The sequence below is a fragment of the Malus domestica genome, chromosome 05, assembly GCF_042453785.1.
Source record: "Malus domestica chromosome 05, GDT2T_hap1".
In the NCBI taxonomy this organism is placed as follows: Eukaryota; Viridiplantae; Streptophyta; class Magnoliopsida; order Rosales; family Rosaceae; genus Malus; species Malus domestica.
In genome coordinates, this window is record NC_091665.1 from 35623745 (window position 1) to 35639426 (window position 15682).

A 15682-nucleotide genomic window follows, 5' to 3' on the forward strand; every position below is an offset into this window, starting at 1 on the left:
TGAAAACTATGTATGTTTGGCCGTCCAATAGCACTCCAAAATTTTGACTCGTGTGTCACTTCGGTTTCCAACCCATAAAATATGTCACTGTACTTATACCCTAAGGAGTAGCCAGGGAAGGCTCACGTACTGTGTTTAATTCTTGATACTGGTGAATCACACGATAGTGGCTAGAGGGAGGTTGAAATGTATTTGTGAGTCTTCCCGGTCTCTGGAAGGGTGGACTGTCGTGGCGAAACCATCAACTGGTCCACTTTTTGAAAGAAAAAGACAGAGTAATATTTTAGGGAGTTTTAACGAAAAGTCCGCGTACTGTTCACTTTAACGAAAAACCACATTTTTACACTAAAAAGTCAAACCTGATACTATTCACTTTACCCTTTATTTTGTCCTTATCGTTAAAACTCAAAGTTTTCAAGCCATTTTCATTAGTTTTCCTAATATTTTAGGGGCTTTTAGATCTAAGTCCAAAAAGTATAGGTTGTTTTTACGACTGAGTTCAATTATCTAATCACATATTTTTGTATCAATTACTCAATTTTGTCTTTTTAGATAAAAAATGTAAATTCATTAACTTTTGTGATAAAGGTATATTATAAAAAGAAAAAAAAATGTAATACAATTAATCTATGTTATTGGTAGACTATGAAAAAAGCCTATGGCATAGGTAGATAGACAATTTTTTTTTTTTTTTGGTTAAATAAACGATATTATCTTAGTAATAATAAGAGGGAGGGAGGTAGATAGAAAATTAAACGTATATTCTACCTATAAATGAGATATGAAACCTAATTACATCATACAAAAATATAATACCTACAAATAAGATACGTTAAACAGTACCTATGATAGAGGTTGATTATAAAAATAAAAAAATAAAAATTATAAATAGGGTTTGGAACACAAGAAAAAAAAATAAAAATAACAAATAAATAAATAAAGAGATAATTAAAAAGAAATTAATTTGTATAATAAAGTCTTATCAATAAATAATACTTATTGATAATAAAATAATCGTAAATTTAAGAAATTGTACTTATTTTAAGAAACTGGACCATTCCTAACATTGATTAAAAAAATTAAACTTATATCAAGTTTCCTCAATATTTTATCTTGCAACAAATACAATTTTAAATGTTATCAAGTGTGCACGATGTAAAATGAAATGCAATGATGCAAATACACTTTTGTTTACAAATGCTCCACAAGATCTTCTCGCGTGGTGATAGAAATTAGAAATATATTCTTGGTCATATCAAAGGCACTCTTCACGTACACCAAATTCTTCCAATATGATAGTATGGTTCCTTCCACACACACATTTAATATAGACTAATTAAGTTATAGTTGGTACATATTCCTTGCACCAAAAGTCACCTCTTGCTTCACTGGGCCAAATATACTCTTAAAAAAATAATCCTCCAATCCCTGAAATCTTCCATTAAACTATCAATTTCAAGAGTTTGTGGAGCAGCTGACCGACATTTTCCATTCTTTATCTAGTGATTTAAATAACAATTTCAAGTTTTAAGATTCTTTCTTCAGTTGGATTAATGGAGTTGTCATTCGTTGCCTTCCCAGCAAACTCTTTCTGCTGAGAAAAATGGCTGCGGATCTTCGAACCGATTCTTTGGATTACCGGACTGAGCTCTTGTCGCCGGACGCGACGGGAGAGACTGTGACAGTGCCAACTGAGGCATCATGGAGGCTCAATGTCACGCCTTAAAAACAGGCACGTAACAGTGCCACGCTTTATTAGTAACGCAATACTATAGTGTTAAAATCCAACACTATAGCACTACATTCCTAATAGAACGTAAGGTTATTTGAGGGGAGTAAAATAATTTATTTTTAAGCAGTACGGAAGCGGAAATCATTTTGGTAAAACGAAGAATAAAAGGGCAACGGAATTTGGATAAAATTTTTATATAGGAAAAAAACTTCACAATCTACAACAAAACCAAAGAGTTAAAGGCAATTATCATACTAAACCAACTCTTTAGTACGATTTTGAAAAATACAAAACGTTGAGTTTGGCTACAAAAGATCCCCTCAAGACGGTAAGGAAATCAAGTATATGTACAAATAAAAATATGTAGAAAGAGTCAATGAACGACCGAGAAGTTGACAAGTAACAAACAACGCTTGTCCCGACTTTAGTCCAGATCGTCTATTTGTAGATGCACTGGTCCTGTAATAAAGTAGGGGTGAGCATCACAAACGTTCATTGCTCCCCCTTAGGGAATCCACCCCAACTAGGTTTGAAAATAGTATACAACACTATATATATTATAGGAAAATGATGCACAACAAAAGCTTTGTTTAATTTTGAAAATAGATTGTATGCTCACACAATTTCCTTTTAAAAAGAAAATAGGATCCCAATAAGTCACTACATGCTTGATGACCGGTCTAATGACCAACTACCCCCTTACCTGGACGAACTCCGAACGAATATACTTATGGTAAGGTGTAGCGAGAGTGTCCTTTAATGCTCTACCGTTAGATATCCTAGTACATCTCCTAGAAAGGTAACTGTACTAATCCTTTCGTAGTAGCCCCTCCAGAAGTTTAGGGGATCAAAATCCAAGGCGGTCGCTATGCCCCATTCACTCTCAAGTCATCACTTTAATTTGTAGCATAAAACAACATGCATATCATAATATAAAACAAAACTATTTGTCCTCATGGTTCTATCACAACAAAATCTATACAGCTTTCACAAGCATTCGTATATTTACATATACATACATTCACAAAATTCCATAACTAGAGTAAGTGAGGATCCCCCTACATGGTCTCCAAGCCAAGCAAGCAATATTCCTCACCAATACCTCGATTCCAAAGTTAAAACGAAGATCCACGTCACTACTGCAATAGCTAAACTCCACGTACTTGAGTAAGTTGCTTGATCACTCCTAAATCATCATGTATTTCTTCCACCCTTATCTTTTCTAATCTCTCTCTCTACATATATAATGTATAAGAACTAAACCTATATGTATATAGCATAAGTTTAGAACATGTTCGCATGCACTATTGCATGTCAAACTCTCATAATTTCTCTTTGCAAAGGCTTAACATGCATGCTATCTCCATCTCTTTCCTACGAGAGCTCACATGCTGCATGCTGCCTCATTTCCAAAAACAATTGAGCGAAGCTCCTATGTATAGAGAAATGGGGCAGTACCACTAGTATCCAATTGGTTAGTTTTGGTGGAGATTGATAAGCTTAGTCATATTTGATGACTACCTATTTGCATGCATAAGAGGTGTCGATATAAGGTAACAAAGGGCTTTAAGACATTACACCTTTTGCTTTAGTAAAGCCAGCTCATGCTAAGCTATAAATCTTAGTCATGCATTAGCACCAGCCATTCTTTGCTGCCATGTGTCAAAGTCAGCCATTCTTTGGTTGCCACATGATGTTCTCCCTTCATATTTAAAGTTCCATTATAAGTCCGTTCGAGCTCTGAAAATTAATCTAAAAGATGCCACGAGCTCGTAATCTCGTCCACTTTCATCTTTTTACCTCAAAATAATCTTTGAACTCAAGTAAAATTATCACCCATTTAAAAGGAACTAGAAATTGTAAAATATGTAGGTACTCCAAAGTTCATAAAAACACTTATAAAATTCCAGGGTCTCACACTCAACATGGATGAATTCAAGCTTCTAGCTGAGAGAAGCATGGATTCTTGTTTTGGCCTTGGAACTTTTATGAAGTCATTAAGTAAGCTCTTATTATGTCCTTCTCTTAATACTTTCATATTATTAAACTCAAATTAGCATTAAAATTCTCTCTAATTCCATCACAGAGAGGCAGAGAAAAATTGCACAATATATATTACAAGAGGCAGAATAAACTTCTCAAGGGATTCAATGAGATAGATTCATTTTCTGAGATGGGTTTTTGGCCTGGAAGTTTAACTCAGGCTTGTCGTTGATTTTGATGCACTATAAGCCTAGCTTAGGCTTAAGGCCTATCCTCACTCTTTCACCTTTTAATAAATATTTAGTATTATATATATATATAATTTTTTTTTAATTTTTTATAAACTTATTATTGTATTTCTTTTAGTTACACAAAACTCTTAAATTTTATTCATCAATAATTAAAAAGAGGTTTTTTTTTTCTTTTCAATCCCAACAACACTCATCCTAAAACTAAATTTAACTCTTATTTATAAACAAATCAATAACTTTTAAAATGAAAATTTAAAGTATAGTTTAGTTTTATAAAAAAAATATTCTTTTATACTGCCGACTGAAAGAATAATAAACTATGAGCTTTTCCACCTCCCCTTCTTGAAATTTCATATATTTTTTCCTTTAAATTTCCCATCCACAACAATATTAAGGTTTGTAAATCTCTATGTTCTCTTTAACTTTTAACTAAATTTTTAAAATTTCATACATTTTGTTCTCCAAATTCCCAATCCATTCTTCTCATTTATTGTTCGAAAATTCCTAATTTATTCTAGTGACAGAGCTAGGATATGACTTGGGATGATGTTAGAGAGATCATATACTTGAGTCATATTATAAGACCACATGATGATATAGTGGTTAATGGTTGAACTACTTCTTTAAATCATTAAAGAAGAAATCCAATCATCAATTGCAACATCATTTGGTCTCCAAAATGTGGCCTAAAAACATACTTTTCTTAGCATTTTTCATTGACTTGATATTTTATTTTGATTAACTACTCTTTTTATTGACTTGATATTAGAAGGTTAATTTCAACATGAAAAAAAACATTTAGCGCCTGAAAAATTTAATTAGCTCACAACTTGAAACATGTATTACACTCTCTTGTAAATATTATCCTTTTTTTTAACACTTATGTGAGGCAGGCCCGGCCCAGGTGCAGTGCAACAGGGGCAATTGTCCAGGGCCCAAAGTTGAATGGGGCACCCAAAAAACAAAATCCAAATAATTAGGTATAAAAAAAAATTTGTCCAAAGCCCAAAATAAAGGCTGTAGGCGATAACTTGTCCAGGTTTTGGGGATTAAAAATCAATATAACATAAAGGGTATCTGAAGGGGACAAGTCGTCCAGGTTTTGGGCATGGAGGAGAGGCATAAGATTCAAGTTTTTCAAAGGGAGCTCCCTCTCTGCTTGGAGCTTGTCACCCAACTGCCCAAGCCCAAGGTACTACGGAGAACACAAACCCTTCTCAAATTTCAGCTTAATTTTTGTGTTCTAAGTCGGAAGCTTCGTTTCTTTTGCTTGAATTGTTCTGGTTTCTGTTTTCAAAATTGGGGTTTTTTTTGTAGCTATTGAGAGGTGCAAGCAGCAGATTTCAGATGCAACCGCAAATTACCTGCATGGACAATCTAAGTGTTCTGAGCAGACTTCAAGTGAGGGGCATGTTTTTGAGGAATTCATTCCATTAACACGGATTTCATACAACTCCAGATGCACCACTCGAAGAGGTATAAAAAAAAGACTCCACCTTCATCAATTTTAGTAAATTTTGTGACTGCCCTTTTGTTTGGTTGCTTATAAAATTTGAGGTGAAGAAGTGGAAAGTATTGATTTTTAGGTGTAGGGTAATGGCAGGAGGAGCAAGTTAAAGGCTATAGTGATGGAGATGAAGAGAAATGGGGTGCTTTTCAGCCTTTCCAAAGGAAAAAAAAAGCATTGGAAAGACAAATGGACCGGTGGCTAAAGAACCTTCTTCGGCTCCGGCTACTAGTTCCACCACGGACACCGTGAGTGGAGACAGTGGTGGGAACAACAAGAACAAAGAGAAAGATGGACAGGGAAACGAAGGCGAAACTGGTCACCGGAGTTGCACCGCCGGTTCTTGCATGCTCTTCTCTTCAACAACTTGGTGGTTCACATGGTATGCAGTTGAGATTAATTTAGTGGGATATGTTATTTTATATGATTGGATGAATATGTGATTGGATTGTGATGTATTGGATGTGTTTAATGCGTTCTGCGTATATGTGATTTTCCATCTGTTTTTAATCATAATTTGGTTGATGTGAAAAATTTTGCACATACATGATAGAAATTGGAAGGCATTTTGCATGCTACTAGTGATGATTTTTTTACACATACATGTGATTAACCTCGCAAAATATTTATTTTAAACATATGTTTCTGTACTAAAAAGGGCACATTTTGAACTTTCGCACTGGGCACCAAAAAACTCAGGACCGGCCCTGATGTGAGGCCCCTCGTGTAAAATTTCGGCTACTCCACTCTTGGTCAATGCACTGTGCCCTTGCACCTAAGTTCAAATTTCCTTACCTGTAAATTAAAGCAGTTTAGAAAATCGCTTTAGAAGATACCTTTTAAGCACAAGCTTTTTTCTTAATTGCTGCATTGAATTTTTTGGTTTCGGGATGAGGTGAACCAACTTGCGGGCAACGAAAGGATTGCAATATATGCATCTAATGTGGCTAACTTGGTGCTTTTCGTGGCAAAAGTTTATGCTTCAGTTGAAAGCAGATCTTTGGCAGTAATTGCTTCAACTTTGGATTCTCTCTTAGACGTCTTGTCAGGCTTCATTCTTTGGTTCATTTAATCAGTATCGGTACCCGATTCGTAAAGCCCGGATGCAACCTGTGGTAAGTATGGTCATTCTACCATGCATCAATGTATAGCATAAAGTGCCTTTAAGTGGATCTCATTCATCCGTTGAATTCCCCGTGCATGTAATCTTGAGTGAGCATGTAGCCGTTGAATTCCCGTGCATGTAATCTTGAGCGAGCATGTAGCCGTTAAATTCTGCGATGTATTTCATATATTGATGTTCGCTAGATCTTTCGGTGGTAAGCATTTGAATGAACATTAGAAAGTCAATCTCATGGCATCGAATCAGGCACAATAAATCAATGATTTTGTAGGATTATGTTCATGAGAATATGAAACCTAATTTTTTGGACAATTAGTTCTAACTTTACTTCATGCGCTAAATCTCAATTGCATTGCAGGGAATTATTGTTTTTGCATCTGTAATGGCAACTCCTGGACCTCAAATATTGTTCGAATCTGGCCGGCAACTTCTCATGAAGGTATTCAAGAGTCCACTAGTTGATTGTAACGCAAGAAATCTTGAGCGCAAGATATGGAATGAAGTTTTTAGCATCACATTTGTCGATAGGGTGATTATATAATATATGTATTTTTTTTTTCATGCAGACTCAACCTGAAATGGATCCAGTGAAAGAAAAATGGATGATAGGGATAATAGTGTCTGCAACAGTTGTGAAGTTTGTGTTGGTGGTGTATTGTCGTAGATTCAAGAACGAAATTGTTCGAGCTTACGCTCAAGATCATCTGTTTGATGTCATCACTAATGGAATTGGTCTTGCAGCTGCAGTTTTAGCAATCAGGTTTTACTGGTGGCTTGATCCTGTTGGAGCTATCATTGTTAGTACTTCAGCTTCTTAACTAATGAACACCTAATTTTGTTAATTATGCCACGTATCTGCAAGACCTAGTTCTTGATCCTGTTGTAAACATGTGGGCGGTGGCCTTTTCCGTCTATTTTGATGTGTGAGCCTTTATGCGTTTAACGTGCGCACATTAACGCCCAAACGGTCAAACCAGACGGAAAAGGCCAAAATAGTTTACTAATTGAATCATAGAGGCCAAATTGACCGAAATGAAAACAGATGGACCGAAATTGAAAATCCGACCAAAACACAAAGATAAAAAACTACTTAACCCTAAACTATTTTAAGGCAACGAACGCAACTGAATTTTGAAACACAATGGGATGCAGATTGCTTTGTACACCATGGGGAATTGGGCGAAAACAGTGATGGAAAATGTGTGGTAACTACCAGCAGAGTACTTGGCAAAATTGACATACCTGATATGGAACGATGACAAGGAGATCAAGCACATTGACACGGTGAGAGCATACACTTTTGGCTGCAACTATTTTGTGGAGGCTGACATTGTCTTGCCCGGAGACATGTCTCTCAGCCACGCACATAACATCGGAGAGACGCTTCAGGAAAAGATCGAAAACGTTCCTGAGGTGGAACGAGCTTTCGTTCATGTGAGACTACTCACAGGCCTGAGCACAACAATGCAAAGTTAGCACCGTCTTGACCAATGAAATCAGATAGGAAGAGTGGAATAGAAGTTGTGTTCTTAATTTGGAGCTATAATTATTGTACAAGGGTTGTTTAAGGTTTTAAACAATATTTATTTTTATTTTTTAATTTTTTTTAAAACTATTTAATTTTAATTTTGATAAAGAATCAATTCCAATGTTTCGGAGGAATTGAACATAGAAACCCTATATGATGGGATATAAATTCCAAATGTTAAAGCTTATTGAAATATGTAAACAACAATCTGTTCGGACACTTTGTCGTTTATGAGATTTGAATACAGTACATCCCCTAGTAAAGTGGAGACCGAATATTTACGAGGCCAAATGGTTGCCAGGAAAACAACTCCTAGTGTTTGGGAAGTTGGTCCTACAATGTTTGCTATTTCCAGCATCACCTAGCTTTATTTTGAGGACATTGAACATCACCTAATTTTGTACACTAATAAGAGAGAGAGAGAGAGAGAGAGAGAGAGAGAGAGAGAGAGAGAGAGAGAATTTGTAGTGAATGATTCTGTTTAGGGACCACAAGGCTGTTTAATTCGGTATTGCAACTCGCCATTTAGAATAATCAAATCTATGACCTCTCACTTAGGGGTGAAAACCTAAAAATAAGGGTAATAAGGTCGTCCTTATATCTCTTCCACTTCTCAAACTATTAAAACTGAAAACTTGAAAAACCAGCGACCAGCGACTAGTGACAGCCCGTCCTTGTTGACAGGGTTTGAACACCATGATCAAGATCCCATCATTCCAATAAGAAAAATGGGAAAGCTTCTGACAATCAAAATCTTATCGTTCCGATAAATAAGAAAACTAAACAACTTGATTCAAGACTAATATTAGCAAGGACTTGATCTCATATCTAAAGGGTACAAAGCATCAGGCAAAAGAGCAAATGGCTAAGAAAGTTGAACCCAAGCGAATTCTTCTTTGTAAACCACGCTTGCATCACAGGAGGCTTCACATGTATACACAGCGATCGTAGCCCAATCAAGCGAGTCCACGTCATTCTTCACGTTAAAGTAAAATAGCAACTGAGGCATAATCTGAAGCCAACAATAATGCACAAGGTTAACAAATTTTGCTAGAAAGATAAGGGCAATCGTCGTAGTAAATGAAACTGAAATGCAAAAACTTGGAATCGGGCTTCAATCAAAACGAACAATTGTTAAATCTGGTACCTGAAATTCAAAACACATTGGGCCACTACAGTAACTGCATTTAGGAATGTCAGCCGTGGATGGCCGGCCGCTTGACACCGGCCATAAGGGTGTAGCACCTGGACTCCTACAGTACCTGTTATTTGGGGAAAAAAATTGAAACTGATCAATTAATTGTAAAGTAAAATAGGGCAGAGGAAATAATGGTTATGATCAATGAAAGCGAAGGAATGCAACAAGTTCCAAAAACTTTAACATGACATTCAGCATCAAATCACATCCATACTTTGCACGATTTATTGAAAATATAAATCACCTTAGTATTTGTTCAGGGGCGAGGGCTATGCGCACATGGAACGAAGCCCAGCTCTTTCTGTCACCATCACCCTTTTACAGAGGTATAAACATGTAAGAGTTTAAGTAGCTAAAAACTAGTTTTCTCCTATCAGAGCAAAACAATGGGGGAAGAAGAGTACAGATCACAACTACCATTTCTATCAATAGAAGGACAATATAAACGTTGATTATGAGAGAACAATTAATACCGTAAAATTGTCTGCTATCGACATTAGCCCGTCATCCATCCGGTTACTAGAGATCAAAGAATTAGTGCCCACATTATCATCAGGCATTTCTGTGTCATACGAACTTTCAGGCTCCTGTATAATTTTGTATTCTGGCCATAAATGATTGCTTGCAACTGTTCACAAATGAAAAAAAAAAGAAGTTTATTAAGATCTTGAAAGGACCCACCCAAAAAGCCTCCCAAGAAAATTAAACTATGTACTTGCCTTTTAGAATTACAGTAGAAGTGGATTCACTGTTAGCAGAGCTACTGTCGCCCAGCTGAATCCTCAATCGTTGACAATCATGTTCATGACCAGACCGAGAATGCTTGACCTACAAACAACAGAAAAAAATTGGGTACACTTTAGGGATGGCTGTTGCTATTTGGCAGGGGATAAAAGATGCTGCAGAAACCCAAAAAATCCAATTACCCAATGTTTCTCTGAGCAATAAAGTGCTTTTCTGCAACCAGTACAGCGTTTACTCCCCTTCCAGGTACCACACCAACTACAGAGTGCAGCTATAACAATCAAAGGGCAAAGATCATCAAAAGGTCCCTTAAATTGGCAGAACATGTAAAAAACATCAAACTGCATTACTGAAGGATCAGCATAAATTTACATAAAACAAGGTTGAACATACTTAAAAAATCTAGCAATAACTAATAAGCAAAAGCTAGCAACTGTAAATACTAAATGCCAAGTGAAACAATATGCTACCTCCAGCCTTAAGAGGGTCGTCTGTACTATCCTTCTTTGGAGGCTCACTTGAGTAGAAAGGATTATCGCGGGGTAATTGGCAGCGAAAAACCTTCACGCTATAAAAATCATCACATAATCAGAAACACAAACTACAAATCCTTCAGCATAGACATGAGAGGGAGAACAATACCTTCTAGAGGGCTTGTCCCGCTGGCATTTCCATTGTTCATGTTGATCACGACGAAGACACACCATTGATGTACACATAAAAACAAACAATGTTCGATGAAAAGCAGATTCCTTCTCCTCCGGCGCATACACCTACTCACCCAACAAACACAAAAGACCACAACTTTTATTACTAGAAAAAGGCATAATAAAGATAAAATGAAATTCAATCATCCCTCACCTGAAGCACAAATTGCAAAGGTTCGCCGCATATGTCGCAAAAGCACGATCTCCCCGATGGCAAATTTTCTGGATCCAGCCAAGCCTATATGACAAAGAGAAAACATCAGAAAAGTCCGACTTGTATATAAATAGAAATTGCAGGGTTCAACAGCATACAGGAACCCCTCCAGCCTTGGAAGGAAAGAAATGACGAAGAAGAGACCGGGCTTTCTTGGGCTTTTTCAAAAAACCCAAAATAACCGAATTTCTTGCTTCTTCATCTTCTTCTTCTTCGTCATCGTCATCCATAGCAATATCTTGCTCCCTTTGTTCTTCTTCTTGGTCACTATCATCGTCCAGTGATGTGATTCTAAGACCCTTAAACTCTTCCGTACCATCACCCTTCAGAGTACCAGCCATTTCCTTTAGCAATTTAGGGTTCGTTCTTCACTCTCAAATCTGAATATACCTTAACTCAACGAAAACACGAAGGTACCTGATGAGCTAAAGCTTCAAGCTTCAAGCTAACCAGTAAAAAATCAAGCTTTCTAATCAGAACAAACATGAATTAATCTAATAAGTCAATAAAATTACAAACTGATGCAAATCATAGCACAACTACTCAATTAATCGATAAACCCTGAAATTTTAAATAGAGTGTAGAGAAAAATTACCTGAAATAATCCCAGGTCAAGCGCGGAATTGGAGGGAAAAGAGAAGGGGCGTGGACGGTGGCTTGTGGCGCAGCCGGTGATGCTTTGTGAAGTGTGAGCTGGGTTTACGGCGGGTGAGCTGGGTATATGCCTGGTGATGCTCTGTGAAGGTTGGAGAAGAAGAGAAGAAGAAAGGGGTTAAGCTGGGTTTAGGGCGGGTGAGATGGGCTGGATAATGGAGATTATGGGCCGTTGGGCTTTTTCTTTTCCCAATTTTCTCTCTCTCTCTCTCTCTTAATAAACACGTGGCTTCTTCTGATTGGTTATTCTAATAAGCTATACCCTAAACCCCCCGAGCACTTCCCTTTCAGTTCACCGCCTCCATCCTCCCTCTCTCTCTTTCCAACATCGCCGGCTCTTCGGCTCCTCGGCCTGTCTTCTTCCTAGGCCCTAGGGCTCCCTCAAACTCACAGGTACGAACTTTGCACATGGATGGCTGTTTGTAATTCAATATTTTTTTCTTGAATTTATATTTTATTTTTTATATACTGTTAAACTATTTTCTTGGTGGCTATGGAGGCCTGCTATGGTGGGCGAATTTGAATTTGAATTAAGCGAACGAAGTGAAATAAAAGGGGTTAAATTTTTTGAGTATGTGATTGCGTATTCTGGTTAAGCATGGGTGAAATGAAAGAGTAAATTTGATTTTCTAATTTATGTGGAAGATAAAATTTCAGTTTTGAGGGTGAAGTAAAGCTCGAGTCTTGATATTTGTGATTTATTTGATGTTTTGGAGCTGTAATTTATCCGTCGTATCGTTAAGCATGTTACTGGAATTCTGTGAATAGGGAATGATTATATAAGCACAAGCTGCACGACTACCATTTTTTACATTCGATACAAAAAAGTCGGGCTAAATTAGTTATGTAGATTGAACTTTTTGAATTTACTCTGTATATTTTGGGGCTAGGGTTCATGTGAGACGAAGGACGGTGAGGGAGTTGGAGAAGCTCTCTGATTTACGTTTCTATAATAAAGAGAAAAAAGGGTGATACAGGGCATATGGTAATGAGTTTTTAGGGTATGCTATGCAATTATTGCAAAAAAAGGATGCTATTTATGATAAGGGATCCGGGGCTAGAGCTGCTTAATCTTAACATTTAACCCACACGTTAGAAACCCTAGCCTTGGATAACTCACAGATCCCCTCTCAAACTCTCTTCCTCCTCATCAGCTCTCTCACAGCCGCACCTCCTCCTCTCAGCCTATCCTTCCTCTTGTCTTTCTCGCCCTCAACAAGTTTGAGAATTTAAATGACTGAAATTTTGTTCTGAACATTGTTGTTATCGGATGAAATCACACGATAGGAAGTAAGCCAGGTCAAGGAAAATTCTCATTGTTACCGTTAAATGGTTATTCATTTTTTTTTCCCTGATAGTTATCCATTTTAGTTTCAATTAAATTTATTTTTGTGATTATGTTTTTATAGATTCGTTCTCTGTATGACAGTTTTTCTCTCTGTGTGACAGTTTCTGACAACAAACCGAAAGCGACAAATTCTGAGTAGCTATGGTTTGTTCTTCATCTCGCTTTGCTTTTTTTTTTTTTTTTTTTTCTCCTTAAGCTATCTTATTGGTTAGGATGCATTTAATATTGTATGCCCTTCATCTTTGTGAAATTCAAGCTTTCATAATGTTTAGGACGCATTTAATATTGTATGTCAATGTTTTTTGTGAAATTCAGCCGCAGGGAGATTACATAGACCTCCACAGGAAGCGGTATGGGTACCGTCCTGACCACTTCGAGCGAAAGCGCAAGAAGGAGGCTCGTCTCGTTCATAAGCGTTCTGAAACTGCTCAGAAGGTTTATTCCAATCCTTTTCTTCTATTTTTCTTGGAAAGTGAAAATCAAATTGGAATGTTAAGCTTATTTTGTTTCTTTGGAATGTTTGCATTGGAACAGGCTCTGGGTATCAAGGGTAAGATGTTCGCTAAGAAGCGCTATGCTGAAAAGGCTCTCATGAAGAAAACGTGAGTTCTCTTACCTGGCATTTAATCTGATTAATTGTTGTGTTCTATGGATTAGGTTTCTTACCAATGATATCTTATTATGTAATAGCTTTTCATCTAGCCAATCATATTCAGATGCATTAATATGATTGTCCTTTTCCCTGTAGAATAGACTGTACGTATTATGTAATAGCTTTTCATCTAGCCAATCATATTCAGATGCATTAATATGATTGTCCTTTTCCCTGTAGAATAGACTGTTACTACGTACCTCTTGGCACCTAAACTACATTCATTTGATGCGTTTTAACAGTTAGTTTCATATGGCACTCGTCATGACTATCAATTTGGTGTTATATATACACATAGACATAGTTACAATCATATTTAAATTGCATAGGCTGCACTCTACTTATTTGCGCTTTTTTATATTGTTTAGTTGCTATTAGTGGTAGTTTGTCTTTATGTCGATACTTCATTGCATTTTCTGTGTGTTCATGCTACTGACAATTTATATATATACGTAAAATAAAAATTTTGTTTTGTGAATGCCCACAGGTTGATTATGCATGAGGAGTCATCGACTAGGCGCAAGGTGGATGATGATGTTCATGAAGGTTCTATTCCAGCATATCTGCTGGATCGTGACACCACAACACGTGCGAAAGTATGGGATTTCCAGTTATTAATAATAATAATTTTTTAAAGGAAGTTCTTTGTTCATGTTTCTTATCTGAGGTTATGCTGGAAATAGATTTTGAACAACACTATTAAGCAAAAGCGGAAGGAGAAAGCTGGGAAATGGGAAGTCCCTCTGCCTAAGGTAAAAGCATATGCCACGCTCTTCTTGTTGTCTCCATTTTTCTGTGTGAATCAGTTTTTGTTGTATGCTAATCACTAATATAACTTTTGGACTGTTTTTTATCCTCTCTAGGTAAGGCCTGTGGCTGAAGATGAGATGTTCAAAATTCTTAGATCTGGGAAACGCAAAAGTAAGTAATCTACAAATTCTCCCTCTCTATTGCCATAGCAGTCGAAGTGTTCTGTTGGTTGATTTGTTCTCTAAATTTTTCATTTATAATTTGGATTTCTGTCCGAAAAAGATTTCTTGATTCTGATGTGTTCTTGCTAAAGCTTGTATAATGGGACATTGAGGATAATTGAAACTGATGCCAGTATTTTCATGTGAATGTATTACTTAGTCCCTGGTTGCTTATTTACTCAATTCTTTATTGTAGCCAAGCAATGGAAGAGGATGGTCACAAAAGCCACATTTGTGGGACCTGGTTTCACAAGAAAACCTCCCAAGTATGAGCGATTTATCCGTCCCAGTGGGTTGCGATTCACCAAATCTCATGTGACACATCCTGAACTTAAAGCCACTTTTAACCTTGAGATCATTGGTGTGAAGAAGAATCCTAACGGTCAAATGTATACATCTCTTGGTGTCTTGACCAAGGGAACCATCATTGAGGTACGTATTTGGTTATGTGATGATTTATGACCATTTATAATGCCAATCCCCTTGGTGTTTTGCGCTATCTAATTGTTTTGTGGATATCAGGTGAATGTCAGTGAACTAGGTCTAGTCACACCTGCCGGGAAAGTTGTATGGGGTGAGTTCCGGTTGGCGTTTTAGCTGATGCCATCTCATTTAGCTTTGCCATCACACTCTTTTAAAGTTGGATGGTTTAGATTCTGACTTATGTTGCTGCATTTATCTGTTCTTTATGGTTGACGCAGGGAAGTATGCTCAGGTGACAAATAATCCAGAGAACGACGGGTGTGTTAATGCAGTTCTGCTCGTTTAAGAGGATCACTTGATGAACATCACTGAATTGTGGAGTGGACTTCTGGCCTTGCATCTGGTACATGTTCTGGCCGAAACGCTCTCACTCCTAATGTTTGAGACGAAAAACTATATGGTTATAAACCAACGCTGTATCATTTAGTGGATCTCAAAACTTTGCACTGTTAGTGCATATTGTGGCTGATTGAGAATAGTTTATTTCCAAATTAGTATCAACCGAGAAATTTTTCCTCCTGACGTGGTCATTTCTTGGTAGCACAATTTGTATTGATTAGTCTATAAATTTTATTTTCCCATTTAGA

At 36.9% G+C, this 15682-nt stretch overlaps 2 protein-coding genes, 1 long non-coding RNA gene and 1 pseudogene across 6 annotated transcripts; 3 read left to right on the forward strand and 1 right to left on the reverse strand.

The window, feature by feature from the left end:
• The first annotated feature begins 1603 nt into the window (after positions 1-1603).
• LOC103409081 (metal tolerance protein 10-like) lies at positions 1604-8258 on the forward strand (annotated as a pseudogene).
• LOC103435379 (uncharacterized) lies at positions 4877-6007 on the forward strand. Of its 3 annotated transcripts, none has more exons than XR_011580691.1 (3): positions 4877-5158; positions 5284-5442; positions 5570-6007. It is a non-coding gene; the product is annotated as an uncharacterized lncRNA (long non-coding RNA). The 3 variants fall into 3 exon arrangements; XR_003773574.2 differs by having other exon boundaries at positions 4898-5158; positions 5559-6007; XR_011580690.1 differs by having other exon boundaries at positions 4928-5158; positions 5553-6007.
• Positions 8259-8824: 566 nt separating the features above from the next.
• LOC103435377 (uncharacterized) lies at positions 8825-11859 on the reverse strand. 2 transcript variants are annotated; one of them, XM_017332087.3, is made up of 11 exons: positions 11583-11859; positions 11086-11432; positions 10928-11011; positions 10709-10839; positions 10537-10634; positions 10249-10337; positions 10042-10150; positions 9796-9950; positions 9567-9637; positions 9272-9386; positions 8825-9136 (listed from the first exon to the last, which is right to left on the reverse strand). In XM_017332087.3, the coding sequence occupies exons 2-11, from the start codon at positions 11326-11328 to the stop codon at positions 8990-8992; spliced, it is 1242 nt and encodes a 413-aa protein (XP_017187576.2). In that variant the 5' UTR covers positions 11329-11432; positions 11583-11859; the 3' UTR covers positions 8825-8989. The 2 variants fall into 2 exon arrangements, with proteins under 2 accessions (XP_017187576.2, XP_008371991.2); XM_008373769.4 differs by having other exon boundaries at positions 11086-11377; positions 11583-11766.
• Positions 11860-11879: 20 nt separating this feature from the next.
• Positions 11880-15680, forward strand: LOC103435376 (uncharacterized). Its single transcript, XM_008373768.4, has 10 exons — positions 11880-12034; positions 13091-13133; positions 13305-13424; positions 13524-13591; positions 14129-14237; positions 14325-14393; positions 14505-14562; positions 14809-15044; positions 15135-15186; positions 15314-15680. Exons 2-10 carry the CDS (start codon positions 13131-13133, stop codon positions 15379-15381), a joined length of 783 nt encoding a protein of 260 aa, XP_008371990.1. The 5' UTR covers positions 11880-12034; positions 13091-13130; the 3' UTR covers positions 15382-15680.
• Positions 15681-15682: the final 2 nt, after the last annotated feature.

Bases quoted from the DNA above. Each gene is read 5' to 3' on its own strand.
- LOC103435377 (XM_017332087.3), bottom strand. From the start codon at position 11,328: ATGGCTGGTACTCTGAAGGGTGATGGTACGGAAGAGTTTAAGGGTCTT. The intron at 10,635-10,708 runs GTATTGTTCTCC...TGATTTTTATAG, and splicing joins CGGGACAAGCCCTCTAGAAG to CGTGAAGGTTTTTCGCTGCC. The intron at 9,387-9,566 runs GTGATTTATATT...CCCAAATAACAG, and splicing joins GCCCCTGAACAAATACTAAG to GTACTGTAGGAGTCCAGGTG.
- LOC103435376 (XM_008373768.4), top strand. The intron at 13,425-13,523 runs GTTTATTCCAAT...GCATTGGAACAG, and splicing joins GTTCTGAAACTGCTCAGAAG to GCTCTGGGTATCAAGGGTAA. The intron at 15,187-15,313 runs GTGAGTTCCGGT...TGGTTGACGCAG, and splicing joins TGCCGGGAAAGTTGTATGGG to GGAAGTATGCTCAGGTGACA.